Below are 19,622 nucleotides of genomic sequence, written 5' to 3'. Positions count from 1 at the left end.
TACGAACCCCTTGCCCTGCAGCCTTGTAGCCTTGTATGACCGCCGGGTGTCGTCACTCGGATCGATTTCTGCTCCACAACCGCCTGGTTCTCCAGTGCTTTCCACAACTCTCGACGTCCACTACTCCTACGGTCTAGTCCATGTGAGAAACGATTCGGTGACTCGTGGCGTAGCGGAAACTATCCTAGCAGATGGCGCCGTCTCCACCGGCTGTCACTGACGGTTCAAAGAGTTGGGCACCGTCCCATCTCTTCGACAATGCCAACCCCGAGACTTGGGAAAGAGTCCACTCACACCTGAAAGCACATGAATTTCGAGCAGCAATAGCCTCAGCCTTTGAGTTACCCCAAGGCGACAGCTTCACGTATCATGCTACGGCGAGCGTCAATCTTGCCCAGGCGGAGGCAGCCATTCGTGCCGGAAGAGCAAACGGCTTACATGATTGGTATGTCGAGCCAGCTGAGGCGCATACCAAGGATCAGAACGGGAGGGCAGCAGCGGTTGTTGCAGGTCAACCAGGACTACGGACAGCGGGCTACCCGCCTGCAAGTGATATCCAAGCATATATCGCGCTATTCGACCCGACAAAAGCTGCTGCCAACAGTTTGAAATCATTGTCGGCGAATGCGAAGAAGGGGTCACTCCGGGCTACAATCGCAGAGTATCTCCTGAGCAAACGCCATCTCGACGCTTCAATGACGGTGCCAAAGTTCAAGCCTGCAGCCACCGCACAGGCCCACGAAAACCCATCTCTCGACTTTTGGGCCTATTCCTGCATGGCCTTGGAGTACGCGGGCCCCAACGCCCACACTGCCCTTGTCAAGACCTCGCACCACGTCTTGCCAGTGTACATGCACCACTTCGGCTGCGTCGTCCCGTCGTGGGAATCCCTGCAGATCATCTCGAAATGCGCGGGCGGACGCGGCGTGCTCGACATGGGCAGCGGCAACGGGTACTGGACGCTGATGCTCCGTCGGCTCGGCGTCCAGACCGTGGCCGTGGACAGCGGACAGTCGCGCTGGCGGACGACCTGGATCGCCGACACGGCCGTCACGGACGGCGTGCAGTACCTGCGCAGACGCTCTGGGTGTCCCGACGTCGTGCTGTTGCTGGTCTACCCTATCGTGGGGGGCGACTTTACCCGGCGGGTCCTCGACGCGTACGCGGGCGAGGTGGTTTGCGTGGCGGGCACGCAGAATGGCAATGGATACACCGGGTTCAAGGATATGATGGTCGACGAGTACATGAGTCGGGAAAGGCCTGGGTGGCGCAAGGTCGCGCAGGTGCCGTTGCCGAGTTTTGCAGGGAAGGATGACGCGCTGTTTGTGTTTAAGAAGGACAAGGTGGGCGAGGCCAACGGGTGAGCTTGAAGATGAATTCTACAGGAGAAGGGAGAGAGAGAGAGAGAGTGAGAGGGTCGGCTCGCTAAGGGAAAGTCGGGGACCTGCTTGTCAAGCCGAGATAATGAGTGGGCAATAAGCATCTCTCCCTCTTTCGCCCTCTCTCGCCCAGTCTCTAGCTCGGCTGGAAGATACTTCGAGACAGAGATTGTATTTCCGTCTATCTACTGGATGTCATCAGTTGGTCGAGATCTACCAGGGCAATGGGTATTCCCTTTCAGTCATCGTCAGCCCAGCACGCAGCCCACGAACCCCCCGACGCCTCCGCCATGAAAGAACTGTGGCCACCAAAGAATATGCGAGGCAAACAAGATCAGACCTACGTGACGATCAGGCTGGCGCTGGGCACCAACTTCAGGTCCTTCAAGCTCTCTCCGAAGAAGTCCTGTCCAAAAACCTTGCGAGGGAAAGTCTGTGTGAAACTCTCGACATCCCTGCCAATCTCCTCGCCTACCGCCGCGGCGACCTCGAACAGCGTCGTCTCGACCGGGAAGGTCTTCAAGATGTTGCCGCTTGCCGTTTGCAGTCTCAAACGCGTCTCCTTGTACTCTGAAGCAGGCTTGGACTGTGTCGGAGCCGCGGCGGGAACGGGTGCTGCTGCGACTGGGAGGGCCTGTCCAGCCCGTTCGGCCTTCTCTCGCTCAGCTTTCAGTCTGCGCTCCTCCTTGTCAGCCGCAATCTTTGCTTGTATGCGCTTTTTCGCCTCGATCTCTTGTTGTTTTTCTCGTTTCTTCAGTTCAGCCTCCTTCAGTTGTTCCTTGACCCGCAATTGCTCCTTGAGATCTTCCGTCTCCTTTGTCTTTTTGCGGCTGATCTGTTCGTTCCGCTTCTGGTCGATCTTGTCCTGCTCCGACTGCGCGGCCCGTTTCGCTGCTAACTTTTCTCGCAAATCCGCCAGTTTCGCCGCCTTTTCTTCTTCCGTCAAGGGCGCGATCTCTTCAGTAGACTCTGCGAAGTCCGTATGGCCGGATTTGGATGCGTGGAATTCTGCTTGGGCCGTCCCTCTGAACTTCTTCCCACACTCGTTGCAGACAAGGCTCTTTGCTTGTTCGGCCTCTTGCGCGGCTTTGGCCTGGGCTGCCGCCTCCTTCTCGTCCTTGATTTCCTCGAGTGTTTTCGATGAGTTGGCGTCTAACCAGTCAATCGCATCCGCCACTGCAGTATGTTAGTGTGCAAGATATGGAAAGGTTGGTGGTCGTCTTACGATTCCCACTGCTCTTCAGCGCCATTTCGCTCCGCTCTTTGTCAAAGCCCATCATGAGCAGCTGATCGAGATCTGTAGTTGCCATCTTATCTTTCACTACCCCGGACGTGTGGTGTGGGGATTGGATTCGCAATTGGTGTGTGAACAGTAGAGTAGATTAATGGGACGACCGGCAAAAGCCAAAAGAGATGGATTTTGATTCAGCAACGGTATATCTGGTACATGGAAAGAGCGTTGACAAAGCTAGTCAGAGGCAATGGTGTGACACTCGAGTGGTTGTTCTCTGAGGCTTTTCGAGGCTGTTAACCTGGACAAACAGGCTTGCGGGGAGTGCGTGATGCGGTGCGGGACAGTTGTTCGGATGTGTTTGCAGAACCGCAGGGCTCAATTAAGCGTCATGGTGTCGCCAAGCGTGATGCCCCTGCGTGGGAAGTGATGGGGCCCCTAATCAGTTAACTAACTAACTAACTAACTAACTAATGACTGGCTAACTGTTACTGTACGCCGCAACTCGTCCTGCCAGGCATTAACCAGCCACTTGCCGTTGCTGTCACTGCGCACCACTCGCTCGTCATACCCTTTCCCAGATTCAAGTCACTCTGCTGAATCCAATTGTATTTCTATCATCTTGAACATCAAGTACCAGCCCTCTGCTGTACGAGTATTTCAGTCCTGCCCCTTCTCCTGCCCAATTCCTATCGCTCGATTACCCTGACTTGCGCCTCCCTCTTACAATCGACACCTCAACATGTCTGTCGACCTTCAACCAGCTGAACTGGGCTTTCGACGTCAGTATCGCTGCGATCGCTACCGTGGCAAACACTGACAATGGAGCAGGCCCGTTCAACCACGAGGTCACTGAGACCCTCAAGCTCACAAATGGCAACAGTCAACCTGTCGCATTCAAAGTACGATTCGACACCCCTTGGCACCACGCATGCTGACCGTTGCAACCAGGTCAAAACCACAGCGCCCAAGCAGTGAGCCTGCGCACACCATCGTAGTCGACCACCCGTCTTTTCTAACGCCGACAGATACTGCGTGCGCCCTAACTCGGGCATGATCCAGCCTAATGAGTCTGTCGAGGTTCAAGGTGCGACCCAGACACCAAGGTCTCCCCCGCTCCTCGACTAACATCCGCAGTCCTCCTACAAGCAATGAAAGAAGAGCCGCCTTTGGACGCCAAATGCCGGGATAAATTCCTTGTTCAATCTGTCCTCACGTCCCCCGACCAAGATCCCAACGTGACCACCCTCTGGCAAACCGTGGAAAAGACGGCTAAGAACACCATTCAAGAGCGCAAGATTCGCGTCAACTTCCTCCCTGCTGCTGCAGCGACCCCCAATGGACTGTCATCATCTCACGACGAGCAACCGCCTGCATACTCTTCACCATCCCCTCAGTTTGACACGCCCGCCCGACAACCATCGAACGCTGCTTCGACCGCCGAGACCGCAAAGTCATCCTTGGCCAACGCCGCTGAAACCACGGGTGTGACCGCCATTCCTTCCGTTGTTGCCAGCGCCGTACCCACATCAAGCGACGACCTGAAGGAGCAATTAGCATCCGCAAAAGCTCAGATCCAGAAGTTGACAAACCAGCTCCAAGATCCTCAAGTCCGGCAGAGAAAAGTGCAAGAGGCGAACGAGAAGGTGCAAACCGTTGTTCAGCAAAGCCAGGAATCAGGCGTGCCACTTCAGATCGTTGCTGGACTGTGTCTGCTCAGCTTCCTGATCGCTTACCTCTTCTTCTAGGAGAATTTATCTCGCTTGGATATCGAAGTCAGCTTTGATGCGAAAGGATCGATCAGGTATGGTTGCTTCCAGTGCAGCTCCGAGTCGACGTGAGTTGTGAAGTTGTGAAGGGGTTCATGAGACTGGGCCGAGCGATAGTCCCTCCGCTGTGCGGTGGTTGTTCGCTGATGCCAACGTTACCAGGTGCTGAGAAGCGAGGCGTGGACCACAGTGACGACTAATGGCGACAGTGAGTAAAGGAGGCATGTGGTGCTGTTTGATTCCTGAGCTTTCCCGTGTACGCCTAGAACATGCAAGATCAAAATCGAGTCAGATCTCAAAATGAGTACACTCTGCAAACGACCGCCTGTTGATTCAAAGGGGTCAATGACCACAACATGGAAGTGATCGTAGAGGTTCTAACTTTGGCTCCGTCTTCACCTCTGTCCGCGGCGAGGCGATGGTCAAACTCAAGCTCCATCCATTGCAGTAAAACATGGGTATTGAACTCTCCTGTACACAGACTGGCTGGAGAACATCTACAGAAATCCACGCTATCAGTCCTCTGGAATTTAGCACGAGGAGTACAACCACATGGCATCGATTCACTACTTCTTTTGATCCGCGTGCTAATCCCGGTCCATTGCCCTCCGGTTCTCCTTCACGGCGAGTATCTGTCCCTTTCTCCACAACCCGACAACCTCCGTGAGCATCAGCCCAGTCGCTTTGAGTTGTCCTGCTGACGGGCAAATTCCCCCGAGTTCTGAACATTAATATAGTGGACGGAGAGATTCATAAAGGTGAACAGTTGTTGAAGTAGAATGGGATCTGGACGGAGGTAAGGGGCCACGGCCCGGGTGAACTCCGGCGATTTATATCTGCAAGTGACCGTTCGAGAGATGAAAGGCTGCTTGCATTCCAACCTCGAAGTTAGTCTGCACGGCGCACATCTTGTTTGCTTTCTTTCCTTCCAACGGTGCCGACGTGTATCACTCCGCCATGTCTACGGAAATGGAAGTCGATCCCGCCCCTCCTGCGTCCGCAGACCCCGTGGATGGCTCTTCGTCTCCCACCGACGCCAAAAAGCCCGCCAACGCCGGCACCGAGGCGCGCACCGTTCAAAACGCTGTCGCCGTGCGAAGTATCGAAGGGTGGATCGTAATCGCGACAAATATCCACGAAGAAGCCACAGAGGAGGACATCCACGATTTGTTCGCCGAGTACGGCGACATCAAGAATTTGCACCTTAACCTGGATCGGAGGACGGGCTACGTCAAGGTACGATGTGACCACCAGAAGAATTATCGACGCAACGCCCCGATCGAAGGACTGACCACGTATAGGGCTATGTTCTGATCGAGTATCCTACCCAGGTCGAGGCCCAGGCCGCCATCAAAGCCCTGAACGGCGCGAAACTGCTCGATCAAACCATCTCGGTGGACTACGCTTTCGTGCGGCCACCGCCCAAGGACAAGGGCGGCCGTGGCGGCGGCATAGCGATCAAGGGCCGCGGAGCAGGAGGACGGGGCGGAAGGAGCCGAAGCCGAAGCAAGAGTAAGAGCAGGAGCCGCAGCCGCAGCCGGGACAGAGACAGGAGGAGAGATCGCGACGACGACAAGATGGAGAGGGATGGATGAAATGGACCATGAGACCTGCCTTGTCTTGTTATCCTGCTACTTCTGACGGTCGTGACGGCTTGCCACTGGTTATTCGTGGTCGAAATGTTCGTTCCGACAGGACACACTGGCAATGGTATACCGATTGGCATGGGCCTACGGCTACGGCATTGAGCTCACCTATGGCCTCAAAATTCAAACATGGTGGAAAACGACCTCAACGCAGCTTGGTCGCCCTTGCACGATGATGTTGAGCACGCCGACACATGGTCGGCACCATAGCAAGAAAATTACCAGGTTTGTCAGCTACTTGAAGTTCGGGTTACGTTTAGGCTGACATTGGGGTTTCAGGCTTTTGAAGGCTCGGATGCTGGTTGACCTGTGCGCATTCCGTAATTCTTCAGTCTCGAGAACAGGTCACTCGGGAGCAAGACATTGAAAGTGAAAGCGCAAGCTTTCATCTAAAACTTGGGAGACCTCGCTTCTAGCAGCTGGCTTCTCCGAGATGCAGCACTATGGTACAAGACGAAGGCCAGGATTTCGGAAGCCCATTCTGGGTCCTTCTGTCCGATTATTCGTCCGCATAGAGCTCAAACGGCGGTACCGATGCGTCGCAGTTATGCGTACAGCACCTAGCATGATAAATGCTTGCCAAGGGCGTCCCTCACTCCCACTCTATCATCTCTTGTCCTCGTTGAGTTTGGTCCTCTAGGATCAAATCAACTCTTCAATAGGTAGTTCTTCCTTCTTCGACGGCTCAATCATTTCTACGATCTTCAAATCCAGAATATCATGCAAATTCTTGGACTTGAAAGGACAGCTTGGTCTTCCACAAGCCGAAACTCTCGAGACGTTCGGACAGTGGTGCCCCAAGTAGCAATCGTGTTGACGACATCCGGATCCCTGGTTGCAGGGGGTTAGGCGAGCTGTGTTCCTCAATGCCAAATACACGCCGTCCGATATTTCTTCGTTGTCGTAGGTGCATTTGATATTGCTGCATTGTCCCCGCATATGGTGTTCATTGCACAAGTGTCGGTTATTCGTTCGCAGTTTGAAAGCTTCCTCATCAGCTGGGGCTGGTCTGGGCAGCTTGAGATCAATTCGCTGGTTCAGTGCGTTCAGCGCAATCGGGGCGTAGACGGGGCGTGCCTGAGGGTTGGGCTCAGGTTTTGTTACGTCCTGTCGTGTAAAAGAGTTGGCAAAGTCAGTCGACTTGGACATGGCCGATGATGACATCGACGTAGTTGCTGGTCTCGGTGATGCTGACGAACCTTGCGTAGACATCATATCATCATATGATCCCTTGAATTGTCTCGGAAGACGTCTACCAGACTGCTGACCTCCATTCGAACGGTCTTGCCTTCCGCCACCACCACCGCCGCCGCCGCCACCCCCTTCTCTAGGGTGTCGCCGAGTGAAGTTATTGTTGTTCTTCCTCGAGTATGTCTGCGGCTCGTTAAACTCGTGCGATGCCGGCTGAGCCATAGGCTCGTCCACTGTCCATGGAGCCGGGTTGGGTGCAGGCGCATAATCGTTGGCTGTAGCGCTTTCCCAACTTTGCTCCGCTGATTTTTTGGATTGGCTTGAAGAATGTGAAGAGATGTCAAGCTTGACGACTGCGGCAGAACTCACGTCTTCCACCTTGTCAACATTGCTATTGGCGTCGCGGTAGTCTTTGAAAGCATCTTCTGAGACTGGTGCAGGGGTTTGCACCGTAGCCGGTTCAGAAGAAGTATGGGCAATGACAGCAGGAGGAGCATGGCGAAAAGCCAGAGCTTCTTCCGGACCCTGGACCAGCGCACTGGCCGGACCAGGGTTGAAAGGGGACGGAGCTGCTTGTCCGATTGGTGGACTGGATGAGCCTGGCGCTGGTGATTGTACGTAGCCGGATGCCGGTCGACCAGACGTGGCAGGAGGTGTGCCGTTTACGCGCACCACTGCACCATAAGCATCAAGCCTGCCCAGGGGATTTCGTGGACCAGCTGGAGGGCTTGCGATAAACGCGGGTGATATAGCATTCAGGGAATCTCGAGGAGTAACCCGAGTATTTCCTTCGAAGTGAGGCATAGACGGACCTTGGGCAGAAGCGGAACGTGAGACGGCTGACGGCGTTCCCTTGACCTTCGGCACAGTATCTTCGAAGGAGATTGTCTGTCGGCGTACACTTTCCAAGCAGGAAAATTCGACAGTATCAAAGGGAAGGTTGTACTTGTCGGGCAATCCTTGAGACGGTTTGACTAAGGAAGTCTTCAACCTCGTGAACTCATCGTCAGCGTATGTGGACAGGACGTTATAGTAGTCGGTCTCGCGTCCAAGTGCGAGGAAAAGATGGCGGCAGTGACAATTTTCCAGGTACAGCTCGTAGAAATCTAGTCTCCGATTAGTGGAATCACATAGATATCCAGGATAATACTCACGCTTCATCTTTGCATCCACAGCGTCGTGGCCCGAACCACAGTCTGTAATGGTAATACCTGGCTCAAGTTTGCTCGCATCTTGGATGAAAGCCCACAGCTGGTCTGGTTCCGGCAACAAATTGGCAGTTGAGAGGTCATCTGCGAGGCTTCCAACATCGACGAAGATGTGTACTATTGCTGAAAGGTTGTCGGATAGGTCATTCTTGTGTTGCGCCCGAGCGAACGCTTTGGCTTCCGCAACCAGTGTCTCAATTGCTCCTCTTACGCCTCGGGCGCCAGCCCGAATGACATCCGGCTTGAAGAATGTCTGGTTTCCATCGACGAGGACAAGGACGTGCTGAACGCTTGCCTGGAATAATGGTCAGTGCACGACTTCAGAACTGTAAATTGGGACCAACATACGATGCGACCTTCAGCATCCGCTGCTCTCTTGTGCCAATGCCGTCTCGACTCGGTCTGATCTTGCAAGTCGTACTTGAGGTTTTCACACTCGGCTTCTTTCTCGGAGAGGAGCTTCAAGAGGTTCTGCTAAGGTCAGCTTGTCGTCAATCATCTCTGACAGGCGAGAACCGGAACCTCAAAAAGAATTGTCATTTCGACAGATTTGCTCTTGTACTCCCTCTCCATAGTCTTGAGAGCCGCTGAGGGTTGCACAACGGCGTCGGCCATAGTGGAGCACGGTCGGAGAGAACGTCGAGAGGAGCAATAAGGCACGAAAGACGCAGCTTCAACACTGAGATCCCACAGCAAGGGTCTCTGCACGACGGCACGCCTGGAGTGCAGAAAGAAATAGGGATCTAATGATGAAGAAATGGAATGCAAAGAACTCACAGCCCTTGAACTTGTGCAAGAGCAAAGACTCACGTCTCTGGGCCTCCCCTACCACTCCATCGTCGCAGCTTGTGGGCAGAATAGCCCAAAGGTCTGGATTTGTGCTCAACGTGATCTCAGAGATGGACGCGACGAGCTAAGCTGCAAATATGGGGTAGGCTAGCAAGCAATCGGATTAGTTAGGGCATGTCCAAGTTGGGCCTTCCGGGATCGCCTCTAAGTTCCTTCCAACTTCAACCTCACTCAATCTGGTGCTCCATAGAGTACTGCAAATGGAACTGCGCTGCCGACCAAGGCTGCTGGCCAAAACTCGACTTCCTCCTGCTGATTCAATGTAACTCTACCTCAGATCTGTGCGCGGACAACATAGATTCCACCTTCAGGCTTCGTTTGCTGGATTCGCGGCCGTTTTCCCCTGAGGTTGGCATTCCCAAGACATGAACAAAAACATGCAATGGAGACGACGAGCTCGCCGTGGAACACGGGATGATATCCGAGGCTACACAGCATCGGACGATCCATCCGGAACTCACCAAACCTCCTGAAGCGACCGGCAATGTAAGGCTGCTGCAGTCTCGAAACAATGTCCACGAACGTTTCCCTGTCCACGCTTTGTACCTCGACGTAAAACGCGGGAAGAAGCATCCAAGAGTACAATCTCCGGGAGAGACGACATTGTACGTCTCTAGAACTTGCTTTCCATAGCCGTCGTACCATAGACTGTCAAAGCCGGCTCCCAAATGTGGTGGCGTCGAAGAATCCAACAGGGCACCTCTCGCCGGCTGGAAGCAATTGAACCGATCCGTGAGTTTAACAAGGCCTACGCTGTGGATGCCTCAGCCAGGGGGACGAGGTCGACCGGACCACACACAAAGGAAACCAGGGGTCAAAGGGAAGACGAACCACATCAACGATAAGTGCTCCTATGAGACGACATCACCTGGTTGATTGTCGATGACAGAGTTGGGTGGTTACTCGGACTGCCGTCAAGTCAAGTCTACGGGCTCATCCTCCTGGTCACAGATACCCTAGTTCTGCTGATTTGCTTGTTCAGCGATTTGAACGGCAAGATGTCCGAGGGACTGACGTTCGCAGTTTCACATCTCGAGCACCGTTGCTCGCAACCCAAAAGGCTTGTAAGCTTCTCTTCACAGTCTTCCTGCACCCGAAAAGCACGGCCACGTTTCCCTGGGGTGTCAGTCTTGCCATCAGAATAGAGCGCCATTGAAGCACTTGAAGCTCGACTCCGCCTGCGTCTTTCGTGGTCTGCTCCGATCTTGACAACCAGCAAATGAATTAGATCGGCATGAAAGTTCAAAGCAGGGGGACGTCAAACTGGGCGGACCGATGGGCAGGCCTTGCCGCTGCTTCATTGATACACACTGCACGCCTGCTCGTCGGAGATTGCAAAGGCATGTCAAAGCTATCAGCGCTGACCTTTACCGCGACGTCCCCCGTTTCTTCGCACACTTTTTGGCGCGAGCGACGATGTGATGGCTTCCTGGCTCGATCACTTAGCTCCATTTGTAATATGCTGCTTGTTGATGTGCGAAAACCTGCGATCAAGGCTTGGGCTTTCATCGTCGATGCTCGAGTTCATCAGCTATCAACTACTTTTCCCGCTCGTCCCCGATGACATGCCGACACATCTCCTGATCAACCTGTCGCCCATATGGCAACCTCCACCAGGGTTTTGATGCAACCCATCCTTCTGGACACCCCGCAATGCGTCGTTATATATGCCGTTCTGTTCTGGTTGGTTTCCAAACTGCTTACTCCGTCCCTTGCTTTCATACAAGGCATCCATTGCGCTCCTTTCGAGGGGACTTCCCTCCGCCGCTCTTTGCACCACGATCCTTACCAATCGCAAAATTCTTCTATCCGTCAATATGTTTCTACCATTCGCAGCAGGCGTCTTGGTGGCTGGTGTTGCTGCTGTCCAACCTTTAACAACAATCATTCCTTGTCCCAATGCAACGAGCATAGCTGCAGCCCCAATCATCGTTACCAAGCAGTATCAACCGGTCTCTACATGTTCCACAACTTCAGCCTGCGTCCGAGGATCATGTACCACCAACTATCTTCTGCAGACGTGGGCCTTCGTTAGCACCATTATCCCTGCCGCATGGGATGGTTCATCGATGCATTCAACCACCGTCACCTCCACTTCACAGACAATCACAGTATCTCGATTTCATGCAGCGACCACAAAATGGACCACTCCCACGGCGACGCTCATCTGGAACGGGACAACCTCTTTACCAGTTTCAACGCCCATTCTTTTTACCATTGCCAAGGATTACATGGTGCCATATAACAAGATCGGGCCCCTGGCAATCCCAGGGTACGGTGGCAGCGGGCTCTGCCAGGACTGCAACGTTCGCCGAGATGGAAGTCGGTCACAAGTCGTAAACGTGCTCGAATGCCGGTCGGGCCCTGCCGGGGTAGACTGTATGGGCTATTCAGAGACCTGGGTTTCTAAGCCGGCTCCTCCTGCCTCATCATCGACAGTTGTCAATGTTGTCTCCACAAGGTTCACTGCTCCTTCGGCGGGCACATACACCTTCACATTTGCAATGACCGCTCCCAGTCGGGTGTTAAATACCGCAGCTCAGACGTTCACAGTTGCACCAAGTCCTTACTTCCACCATGTCACCCGTACATGCCACAAACCCCGAAAGGTGATCGATTTCACCGTTACTGTCACCAAGACCATTTATTGGACTGTGCCTTGCAGCATACAACCTCTCAAGACGTCGAGCTCAGTCCCGGTGCCAACGGGCTCTCAGGCTCTTCCAGGATTCCACGGACCCGGCGCAGGCTCGAAGGCTCCTTCCAGTAACCCCGGCACTGATTATGGCTGGACTTACTCGCAGGACCGGGAGATGACAAGCAAGATCATTGTGACATCCACACTGCGTTCTAGTACAACATATGGTCTAGGCAATGGCCAAACAGGCACTAAGTTGACCTCAACGAGCCTCTCTACCACGACTGCCACTGGTGATACTTCCGTACCTGCATCAACCACTGCCACAAGGAGCCTCCAGAACTCATCCGCCAGAAGCACCTTAACCACCACCTCGACAACCTCAAGCAATGCAGGCGGACCGAATCCCGGCTCGACATCAACCCCAAGTGCAATTCTCTCCCTAGGCTCCACTACCAAATCTCCGTCAATGGCCAGTTCAAACGCATCAGATGGTCCCAATCCTAGTTCAACTTTAAGTGCTTCTGGTACCTCCCTTTCAAGTTCGAGCATTTCCAAAAACCCTATAACTGGCTTTACAACGATCTCGACTTCCAGCCTAAACCATACTGGTAGTCCATCTCCTGTGCCAACTTCGAGCACACCAAGCGGTGAGTCGACATCTACTTCCGGACCAAACTCATTTCCAACGTCGAGTTCGTCTGGCCCTTCCACCGCTTTAGCATCAACTTCGGCGTCTGGTCCCGTCAATTCAAGTGGCGCGAGCACGTCCACGTTGAGTGCAACTAGTTCTTCAAGTGTAACTGGCGGCCCTATCGCCGAGTCAACAAGCTCAGCAGGCGTCTCGAGTAGAGCAAGCATCCAAACGTCCACGACTTTGGCCGGAAGCTCGAGCGTCACTGGAGGCCTTGAACCTGAGTCAACCACAAGCGGCGGTACAATATTGATAATGAGTACCTCCTCCATGCCGATTAGTTGTTCCTTCACCTCTGCTGGCAGCCCTATTCCCCCATCAACCACAACCGTGGTCAGTGCTACAAGCTCATCTTCCGAAACAACAAATACCGAGACCGCATCGTCCTTGTCTTTGACCTCCCGCGAAGATGTAACTTGTGGCTTGTTGGCTGTATCAACAAGCGCGTCTGACATTCTAAGCTCTAGGAGCGGCAGTGGCTCTACCGGTGGGCCTATTTTGGGTTTTCCAACTTCTACCAGTTTAACCACCTCAGCGCCTTCGAACAGCTTGTCAAGGACACCATCAGGAACAAGTTCAAGCTCGGCGTCTCTTGGATTCACAATACAGAGCAGCTCTCTTAGCCTGGGTGCTGGTCCAAACGGCCCGCCAGCCTCGACGATGTCGAGCATTTCTTCCGTGACAGCTATTAGTACTTCTAGCCATCTCATTCCTACTGCCTCTGTCACTTCAATTGGGCTAACTGCGAGCTCCTCATCTACGTCTTCGTCAACGACCATTGTCCCAACAACCTTATCGACTACCGAATTCGCGAACACCTCCAGCGGACCGACTTTTCTGGCCAACACCGTCTCTCAGGTCACCAGTGTGACAACCTCGAGCTCAGCCCTTTCAGCTCCAGCAACTAATACGCCGTCGGGCACAGCCGTTGCTGCTGCCGGAACAGACGCGTTTTTGATCTTCGCAAACTTCCCACTAAGGATTCGCGGGCGATCTCTCCAATATGTGGCATTCTCGGCCGGACTCGGTGTTCTCGTGAATGATCGCGAGTCAGCAGCTCAATTCTCCATTGATCCTGATGGCCTCTTGCGTTCTGGCCTGTCCTATGTTGCCACCGACTTCAGCCAACCATACCTCGCTCTATCGCTGACTACCACTATTCCCGCCAACTCCGTGAGATGGATAATCGCTCGCAATGGTATTTTGTCGCTGCAAATGTACAATGGCAGTTTTTGCACAAACCAACAAGGGCAAATCTTCATTACTTTCGGTGGTTCGCCACCATTTACTTGCCTTAGCATCACTTTGAACGTATACAATACATCTGGTGACTCGAGTCCCAATGCCCATTAGCTTGAATGCTGACTCTCTGGCAGGCGCAACAACTACACGCATGAACATACTACCCCCAACAACCTCGAAATCTAGCCCTAGTTCGTCATCAGCTCCCAGCCGCGAAAAAACCACAGACACCTCGATTTCTCTGGCTGAAACGTCAAGAAGCGCCAATACGCCGACATCTAGTGGCGATAGGGCATCAACCACGACTACTTCTGCGCCTTCAAAACCCTTCACTGAGCCAGCTACCTCCGTGTCTGGTTCACCGTCCACCAACTCAATAATTACCAGGAGTACGTCCACTGTAGGGTCCGACGTATCGCCAGATTCCACTCCAACCCAGCCATCCATTGGAGAAAGCACCCGCTTAATCTTACTTTCGTTTGCGACGTTTTCACCAGCCAAAGCTTCTGAGGCGAGCTTCTCGTTGACAACTACAAGAAGCGCCACGCCCATTACAGCCACAACCCAGGCTTCTTCACAGTCTATCACTTCTCTGACCCTGTCTCAAACCCAACCGCTAATGGGCTCTACTTCGCACCCATCATCAGGCAGCCCTTCTGTGGCATCTACGTCATCCGTCTCGCACGGCATTGCACCTATCGGAGGCAGCATGACGAACACTCCAACACCCTTCGATGAAACCATGGCCTTATCCTTGAGCAGCAGTCCACTAACAACAACCCTGTCTCCGCCCTCCACGGCATCGAGCAGCAACTCCAGATGGGGTTCAAGAAGCAGTGCTCCATTCACAGTCCATACGACGTTTACAACAGCGTTTGCGCCTCTGTCCACGTTAGCATCTTCACTAACCAGCAGTGGTACAGGTGAGGGCATATCTAGCACAAACGAGACTGCGGAAGCAACCCGCAGCCCCTCTACGTCTCGACCCATGCAGACGAACTCATCGAGCCTGACTCCATATAGACTCCCAAATGTTGCAACAACGGACCTCGTCACGCAAGCAACCACAAACCAACCGACCATGAGTCTCGAGGCCTCGAGAACAACCTCCACGGTGGTGCGTGTCAACAGTCCTCCCGAGCCACCTACGAGCAGCTCAACGATTTGCACTGGGGCACCAACTGCCGCAAGCCTTTAGCTCTCGTCAGCAGTATCACAAGGGCCTGTCACTACAAGAGAGACTGTACCCCTCGTGGCTGCCGCTCCTACATTCTTCGCCACCATCCTCTCTCCGCTCGTACCACCGTCGACGAGCGAGTCGTTAGGAGACACTACCTATGCCTCGCCAGAACTTCCAGACGCAGTTGTCTCAATTACACCCATTCCTGGATCTCCGAAAGCCCCCGAGGCGCCAGATGGACCGGCAAGCCCGTCGGAGCCCCCTCTACTAGTAACAGCATCTGACACAATCGTTGACATTGACGGTACGAAGATTCGCCGTGGATATGGCATATAATGGCCGACACTCCTGTTATGCTCCATGCGTGGAAGAGTGAATGAAATTTGGCTGAACATGTTTCGTGAGATTGTCGATTGGATCCTCGACGAAGGGAGGTGGGGCGTCGAGCATTGTAAGATTAATACTTTCTGAATGAATTCTTATTTGAGGTCCAACTCTTCCCGAAAGACGAGCGGGCACGGCCTCTCGCTCTCACTATACCCATCACCCTCCAGGAGACCCGATGCATGGGATAAGCACACCTGCAACTGGGAAGAGGTCGTTCTGCGCCGACCCAACGGAGGTGGCTGGTATCACACTGTTAACGCCGGTTGCGCTGACAGATGTTAAGAGGTAATAGAAGAGCACCGATTGTGTCGACAGACAGGATTGTGTATCATGATACCCATGTCAAGTTGCTTTCCACTTGAAGGGGACCCCACGTTAGCCCATCAATAGCCTCGTACTTATCAGAATGTATTATGTAGCCTTGCAGGAGCTTCCAGCTGTCCTCGCCGAGAAGTGGTTGCGAGGCACCGGCCGCAAGTGGCTCCCACGTGAACGTATGATTGGCCTTCCGGAGGATCGGTTCATGCTGCGGTATTTTTTTTAGTTGCCGTCCGATTCATTTTCGCCGATCTTCAATCCCAGAAAAACATCGTGTCCCTTTATTCTCAGAAAACGTTCAGGCATCGTCGCCAGATCATCCATCTCTTGACTGTTCCTCGCGTCTGCATCGCGTCCATCTAGATTTCAGTCCATTCTAGATTCTTCCTCTCCGCTCATACACAATGGCTGCCGCGTCGCAACAGGTCGGTGCAGCTCTGCCCGGAACAGCTCCTGCACCCAAAGCTCTTTCCGGCATTGACCTCTACAGCAGATTCGTAAGTCTGTCTACCAATGTTTGAGGACCAAACACTGACTCTCCCAGGCCTTCGCTGGCGCAGTCTGCTGCTCAGTCACTCACGGTGGCCTCACTCCTGTCGACGTGTAAGTCTCGAGCTCCTCGACGCCCCGATTAGACGCTGACACTTCACCCAGAGTCAAGACAAGAATTCAACTCGACCCAGTCACATACAACCGTGGATTGATCGGTGGATTCCGACAAGTGATCGCGAAAGAAGGCGCTGGCGCTCTCTTGACAGGTGTTGGCCCGACTTTTGCAGGTTACTTCCTTCAGGGCGCCTTCAAGTTCGGGGGATACGAATTCTTCAAGCAGCAATCGATCAACCTCCTGGGGTACGAGACCGCCTCTAATAACAGAACCGCCGTCTACCTGGCCTCGTCTGCCCTTGCCGAATTCTTCGCCGACATTGCTCTCTGCCCCCTGGAAGCCACCCGCATCCGATTGGTCTCTGAGCCGACCTTTGCTTCTGGTCTGGTTGGTGGCTTCAGCAAGATCTTGAGGAATGAAGGAGTTGGCGCCTTCTACAGCGGCTTCGGTCCTATCTTGTTCAAGCAGGTTCCTTACACCATGGCCAAGTTCGTCGTCTACGAGAAAGTTGCTGAGGCCGTCTGGCAAACAATGGACAAGAACACTGCTTCGGACGGCACCAAGACGGTTGTCAACCTGGGCTCTGGTCTGATCGCCGGTTTCGCTGCAGCACTCGTCTCCCAGCCCGCCGATACCATGCTTTCCAAGATCAACAAGACCAAGGGTCTTCCAGGCGAGAGCACAACCAGCAGACTTTTCAAAATCGGCAAGGAACTTGGTCTCCGTGGCAGCTATGCTGGTATCGGTGCTCGTCTCTTCATGGTTGGTACTTTGACTGCTGGTCAGTTCGCCATCTATGGCGACATCAAGGTGAGCATACACAATCCCACCCGCTGAACCATCAATCCTAACTGCTCGCAGCGTGTCATTGGCGCCGTCGGTGGTGTCGAGATCTCGAAATAATCGCGAAACGGTGATAAGTTTTGCATGACTTCTGTCGAGGGTACGATTCGAGGCACTTTCACGTCTTTTCGCATGGGCGGATTCAGCATGGCAGGCACAGCTTAGACTCCAGCATTTCGGATTAGATTATGCTGGCTGCAAAAGACTCAGACGACATTTTGCAGAGCTTCTGCGGAGACATTCCATGTGATAGAATCTCTTTTTGCTTGCGTGTCTTGAGATAAGGTTTACTCAAGAATGAAAGCAAGAGCTTTAGAATAGACAGGGGATATGTACCAACAATTAATGGCGCAGTATGACTTAGAAGTGAGCTCTCTGAGATCGTCCTTGGCTGACCGTATACTCAAGTACTCCGGCCAGGGACCTCACAGCTCGTGCTTTCTGCAGTGTTACGCCAATTGAAACCCCCTCTTCTGGAGGAAGCCTTGCACCTAGTTGATGTCCTCCGATAGGTAGGCTCGATAGCTATGCTCTACGGGCTACTGTGTTTTCGAAATCTCATCTTTCTGAGCACGACATCCAGACTTCTCTGCGGCGTTTCTGCCGACTTGCCCTTCACCAATAGAGCCGGCGGCATCTGGAAACATTATCGGTGGAGCTAAAGTCATTGCGCCTCGAGCTGGCTCGATATGTATCAAGCTACCGTAGCCCAGAAAAGCCTTTGCAGTCAAGTAGAACGAATGTTTGCAAGGCGAAAGCTGCGACCGATCTGGCTCAGGGACTAACCCTTTTGGGTACAACCGAAGTAATAACAATTCTCCGAGACCGCTCCCTAACTCGCCGCCAAAGTTTGAACGATCGCATTTGTACTCTGTACAAAGTACGACATTCGACGATCATGGCCGTTTCACCCCTTCTCACTCTCCCTTGATCTGCCAGCACTTGCGATACATCGAGTCAGCATGTCCACCGTCACTGAGACGCAGTCCACTCGCAGGACTCGGCGGACACAAAAGGCAAAAGCGGCCAGCAAAGAGGGCAACGGTACGAGCAAAGAGCTGGGGCAGAGCCTGCAAGACAAGTTCTTCTGGACATACACGGAGGAGCCTCATCGAACACGTCGGCAAGCAATCATCAAGGCACATAAGGAGATACTCCAGCTATGTGGCCCCGAACCGCTCACAAAATACGTGGTGGCGTTCGTCGTCTCGCTACAGATCATATGTGCATATCTCCTCAGAAATACTCCTTTCTTCTCATGGACTTTTTTCCTTACAGCATATATCATTGGAGCGACAGCAAACCAGAACCTCTTCCTTGCCATTCATGAAATCAGCCACAATCTAGCCTTCCGGACAGGCATCTACAACCGGCTCTTCGCCATATTCGCAAATCTCCCCATTGGAATTCCATACTCAGCAGGCTTCCGACAGTATCATTTGACTCACCACAAGTCTCTAGGTGTGGATGGCGTGGATACCGATTTGCCTACGGCTTTGGAAGCGATACTCCTCGACTCGGTCGCAGGAAAGGCATTCTTCTGCACATTTCAACTCATATTCTATGCAATTCGACCGATGATGGTTTACAAGATACCATTTGGACCGATTCACTACTCAAATATTGCGGCTCAGATAATCTTTGACCTTGTCATTCTCCGATGGCTCGGCTGGAAAGCTATGACCTATCTTCTGCTCAGCTCCTTCCTGGCCGGATCGCTTCATCCATGCGCCGCCCATTTCATCTCCGAGCACTATGTTTTGGCAAAATCGAGCTTCGAGCCAGGGAAGATGCTGAAGGATGTGCCCGTGCCAGAAACCTTTTCCTACTACGGCCCATTGAATGTACTCACCTACAATGTGGGATATCACAATGAGCATCACGATTTCCCGGCTATCCCGTGGACCCGGCTGCCCCAGGTCTTCGAGATCGCGAGGGAATTCTATGAACCGCTGCCATGTCATAGAAGCTGGCCACTGGTGCTGTGGCAATTCATCACGGACAAAGAAGTTGGCATGTGGTGTAGGGTCAAGAGAGCCGAAGGCGGAAGGATTGTGGGGGGATGGCAAGAAGATGAAGTGCAAGGTTGATCACGAAGATATGATGATAGAGATGCACATGATGAAATAGAGTTGTACAAAAATGGTGTACTGAATGCGAACAGACTGATTGCGTGGCGATGTCGAGCGCCTGACTGCCAAGTCTGAGGCTCAAGTCAAGATAGAGTGAGTATCCGGCAACCTCTTCTTTTACTTGACTGTCCTCTTGTTTCTGATCTGCGGGTTTCTTCTCACTTTCCTCACTTTACACGACATGTCATCATCTCGAACAAGCTCCCGGTCATATCGTGGCACGGGCGGTCGTGGCAGAGGAGCGAAGTCCCGTGGAGGATGTCGACCACATGGTCTTCAGCGCAATCAGCCGTATCAACATTCAATCC

The 19,622-nt window shown here is 53.2% G+C and overlaps 9 protein-coding genes across 9 annotated transcripts; 6 read left to right on the top strand and 3 right to left on the bottom strand.

The window, feature by feature from the left end:
- Positions 1-191: 191 nt before the first annotated feature.
- G647_06974 (uncharacterized protein) lies at positions 192-1,364 on the top strand (the record flags this gene model as incomplete). The annotated part of the gene is made up of 1 exon (XM_008731291.1): positions 192-1,364. One exon carries the CDS (start codon positions 192-194, stop codon positions 1,362-1,364), a length of 1,173 nt encoding a protein of 390 aa, XP_008729513.1.
- Positions 1,365-1,719: 355 nt separating this feature from the next.
- Positions 1,720-2,689, bottom strand: G647_06973 (uncharacterized protein; the record flags this gene model as incomplete). The annotated part of the gene is made up of 2 exons (XM_008731290.1): positions 1,720-2,555; positions 2,605-2,689. The coding sequence occupies 2 exons, from the start codon at positions 2,687-2,689 to the stop codon at positions 1,720-1,722; spliced, it is 921 nt and encodes a 306-aa protein (XP_008729512.1).
- Positions 2,690-3,352: 663 nt separating this feature from the next.
- G647_06972 (uncharacterized protein) lies at positions 3,353-4,358 on the top strand (the record flags this gene model as incomplete). Its single annotated transcript, XM_008731289.1, has 5 exons — positions 3,353-3,392; positions 3,442-3,512; positions 3,562-3,584; positions 3,639-3,697; positions 3,748-4,358. The coding sequence occupies 5 exons, from the start codon at positions 3,353-3,355 to the stop codon at positions 4,356-4,358; spliced, it is 804 nt and encodes a 267-aa protein (XP_008729511.1).
- A 978-nt stretch (positions 4,359-5,336) lies between these two features.
- On the top strand, positions 5,337-5,974 carry G647_06971 (uncharacterized protein; the record flags this gene model as incomplete). Its single annotated transcript, XM_008731288.1, has 2 exons — positions 5,337-5,615; positions 5,681-5,974. The coding sequence occupies 2 exons, from the start codon at positions 5,337-5,339 to the stop codon at positions 5,972-5,974; spliced, it is 573 nt and encodes a 190-aa protein (XP_008729510.1).
- Positions 5,975-6,667: 693 nt separating this feature from the next.
- On the bottom strand, positions 6,668-9,039 carry G647_06970 (uncharacterized protein; the record flags this gene model as incomplete). The annotated part of the gene is made up of 4 exons (XM_008731287.1): positions 6,668-8,322; positions 8,371-8,719; positions 8,773-8,895; positions 8,947-9,039. The coding sequence occupies 4 exons, from the start codon at positions 9,037-9,039 to the stop codon at positions 6,668-6,670; spliced, it is 2,220 nt and encodes a 739-aa protein (XP_008729509.1).
- A 2,292-nt stretch (positions 9,040-11,331) lies between these two features.
- G647_06969 (uncharacterized protein) lies at positions 11,332-11,613 on the top strand (the record flags this gene model as incomplete). Its single annotated transcript, XM_008731286.1, has 1 exon — positions 11,332-11,613. The coding sequence occupies one exon, from the start codon at positions 11,332-11,334 to the stop codon at positions 11,611-11,613; it is 282 nt and encodes a 93-aa protein (XP_008729508.1).
- Positions 11,614-12,067: 454 nt separating this feature from the next.
- Positions 12,068-13,384, bottom strand: G647_06968 (uncharacterized protein; the record flags this gene model as incomplete). The annotated part of the gene is made up of 1 exon (XM_008731285.1): positions 12,068-13,384. One exon carries the CDS (start codon positions 13,382-13,384, stop codon positions 12,068-12,070), a length of 1,317 nt encoding a protein of 438 aa, XP_008729507.1.
- A 2,752-nt stretch (positions 13,385-16,136) lies between these two features.
- G647_06967 (uncharacterized protein) lies at positions 16,137-17,242 on the top strand (the record flags this gene model as incomplete). Its single annotated transcript, XM_008731284.1, has 4 exons — positions 16,137-16,229; positions 16,277-16,335; positions 16,387-17,149; positions 17,201-17,242. The coding sequence occupies 4 exons, from the start codon at positions 16,137-16,139 to the stop codon at positions 17,240-17,242; spliced, it is 957 nt and encodes a 318-aa protein (XP_008729506.1).
- A 902-nt stretch (positions 17,243-18,144) lies between these two features.
- On the top strand, positions 18,145-19,272 carry G647_06966 (uncharacterized protein; the record flags this gene model as incomplete). Its single annotated transcript, XM_008731283.1, has 1 exon — positions 18,145-19,272. One exon carries the CDS (start codon positions 18,145-18,147, stop codon positions 19,270-19,272), a length of 1,128 nt encoding a protein of 375 aa, XP_008729505.1.
- Positions 19,273-19,622: the final 350 nt, after the last annotated feature.

Source organism: Cladophialophora carrionii (genome assembly GCF_000365165.1).
Source record: "Cladophialophora carrionii CBS 160.54 unplaced genomic scaffold supercont1.6, whole genome shotgun sequence".
NCBI lineage: Eukaryota > Fungi > Ascomycota > Eurotiomycetes > Chaetothyriales > Herpotrichiellaceae > Cladophialophora > Cladophialophora carrionii.
Note: the sequence above shows the minus strand (reverse complement) of the source record. Positions and strands in the feature narration are given on the sequence as shown.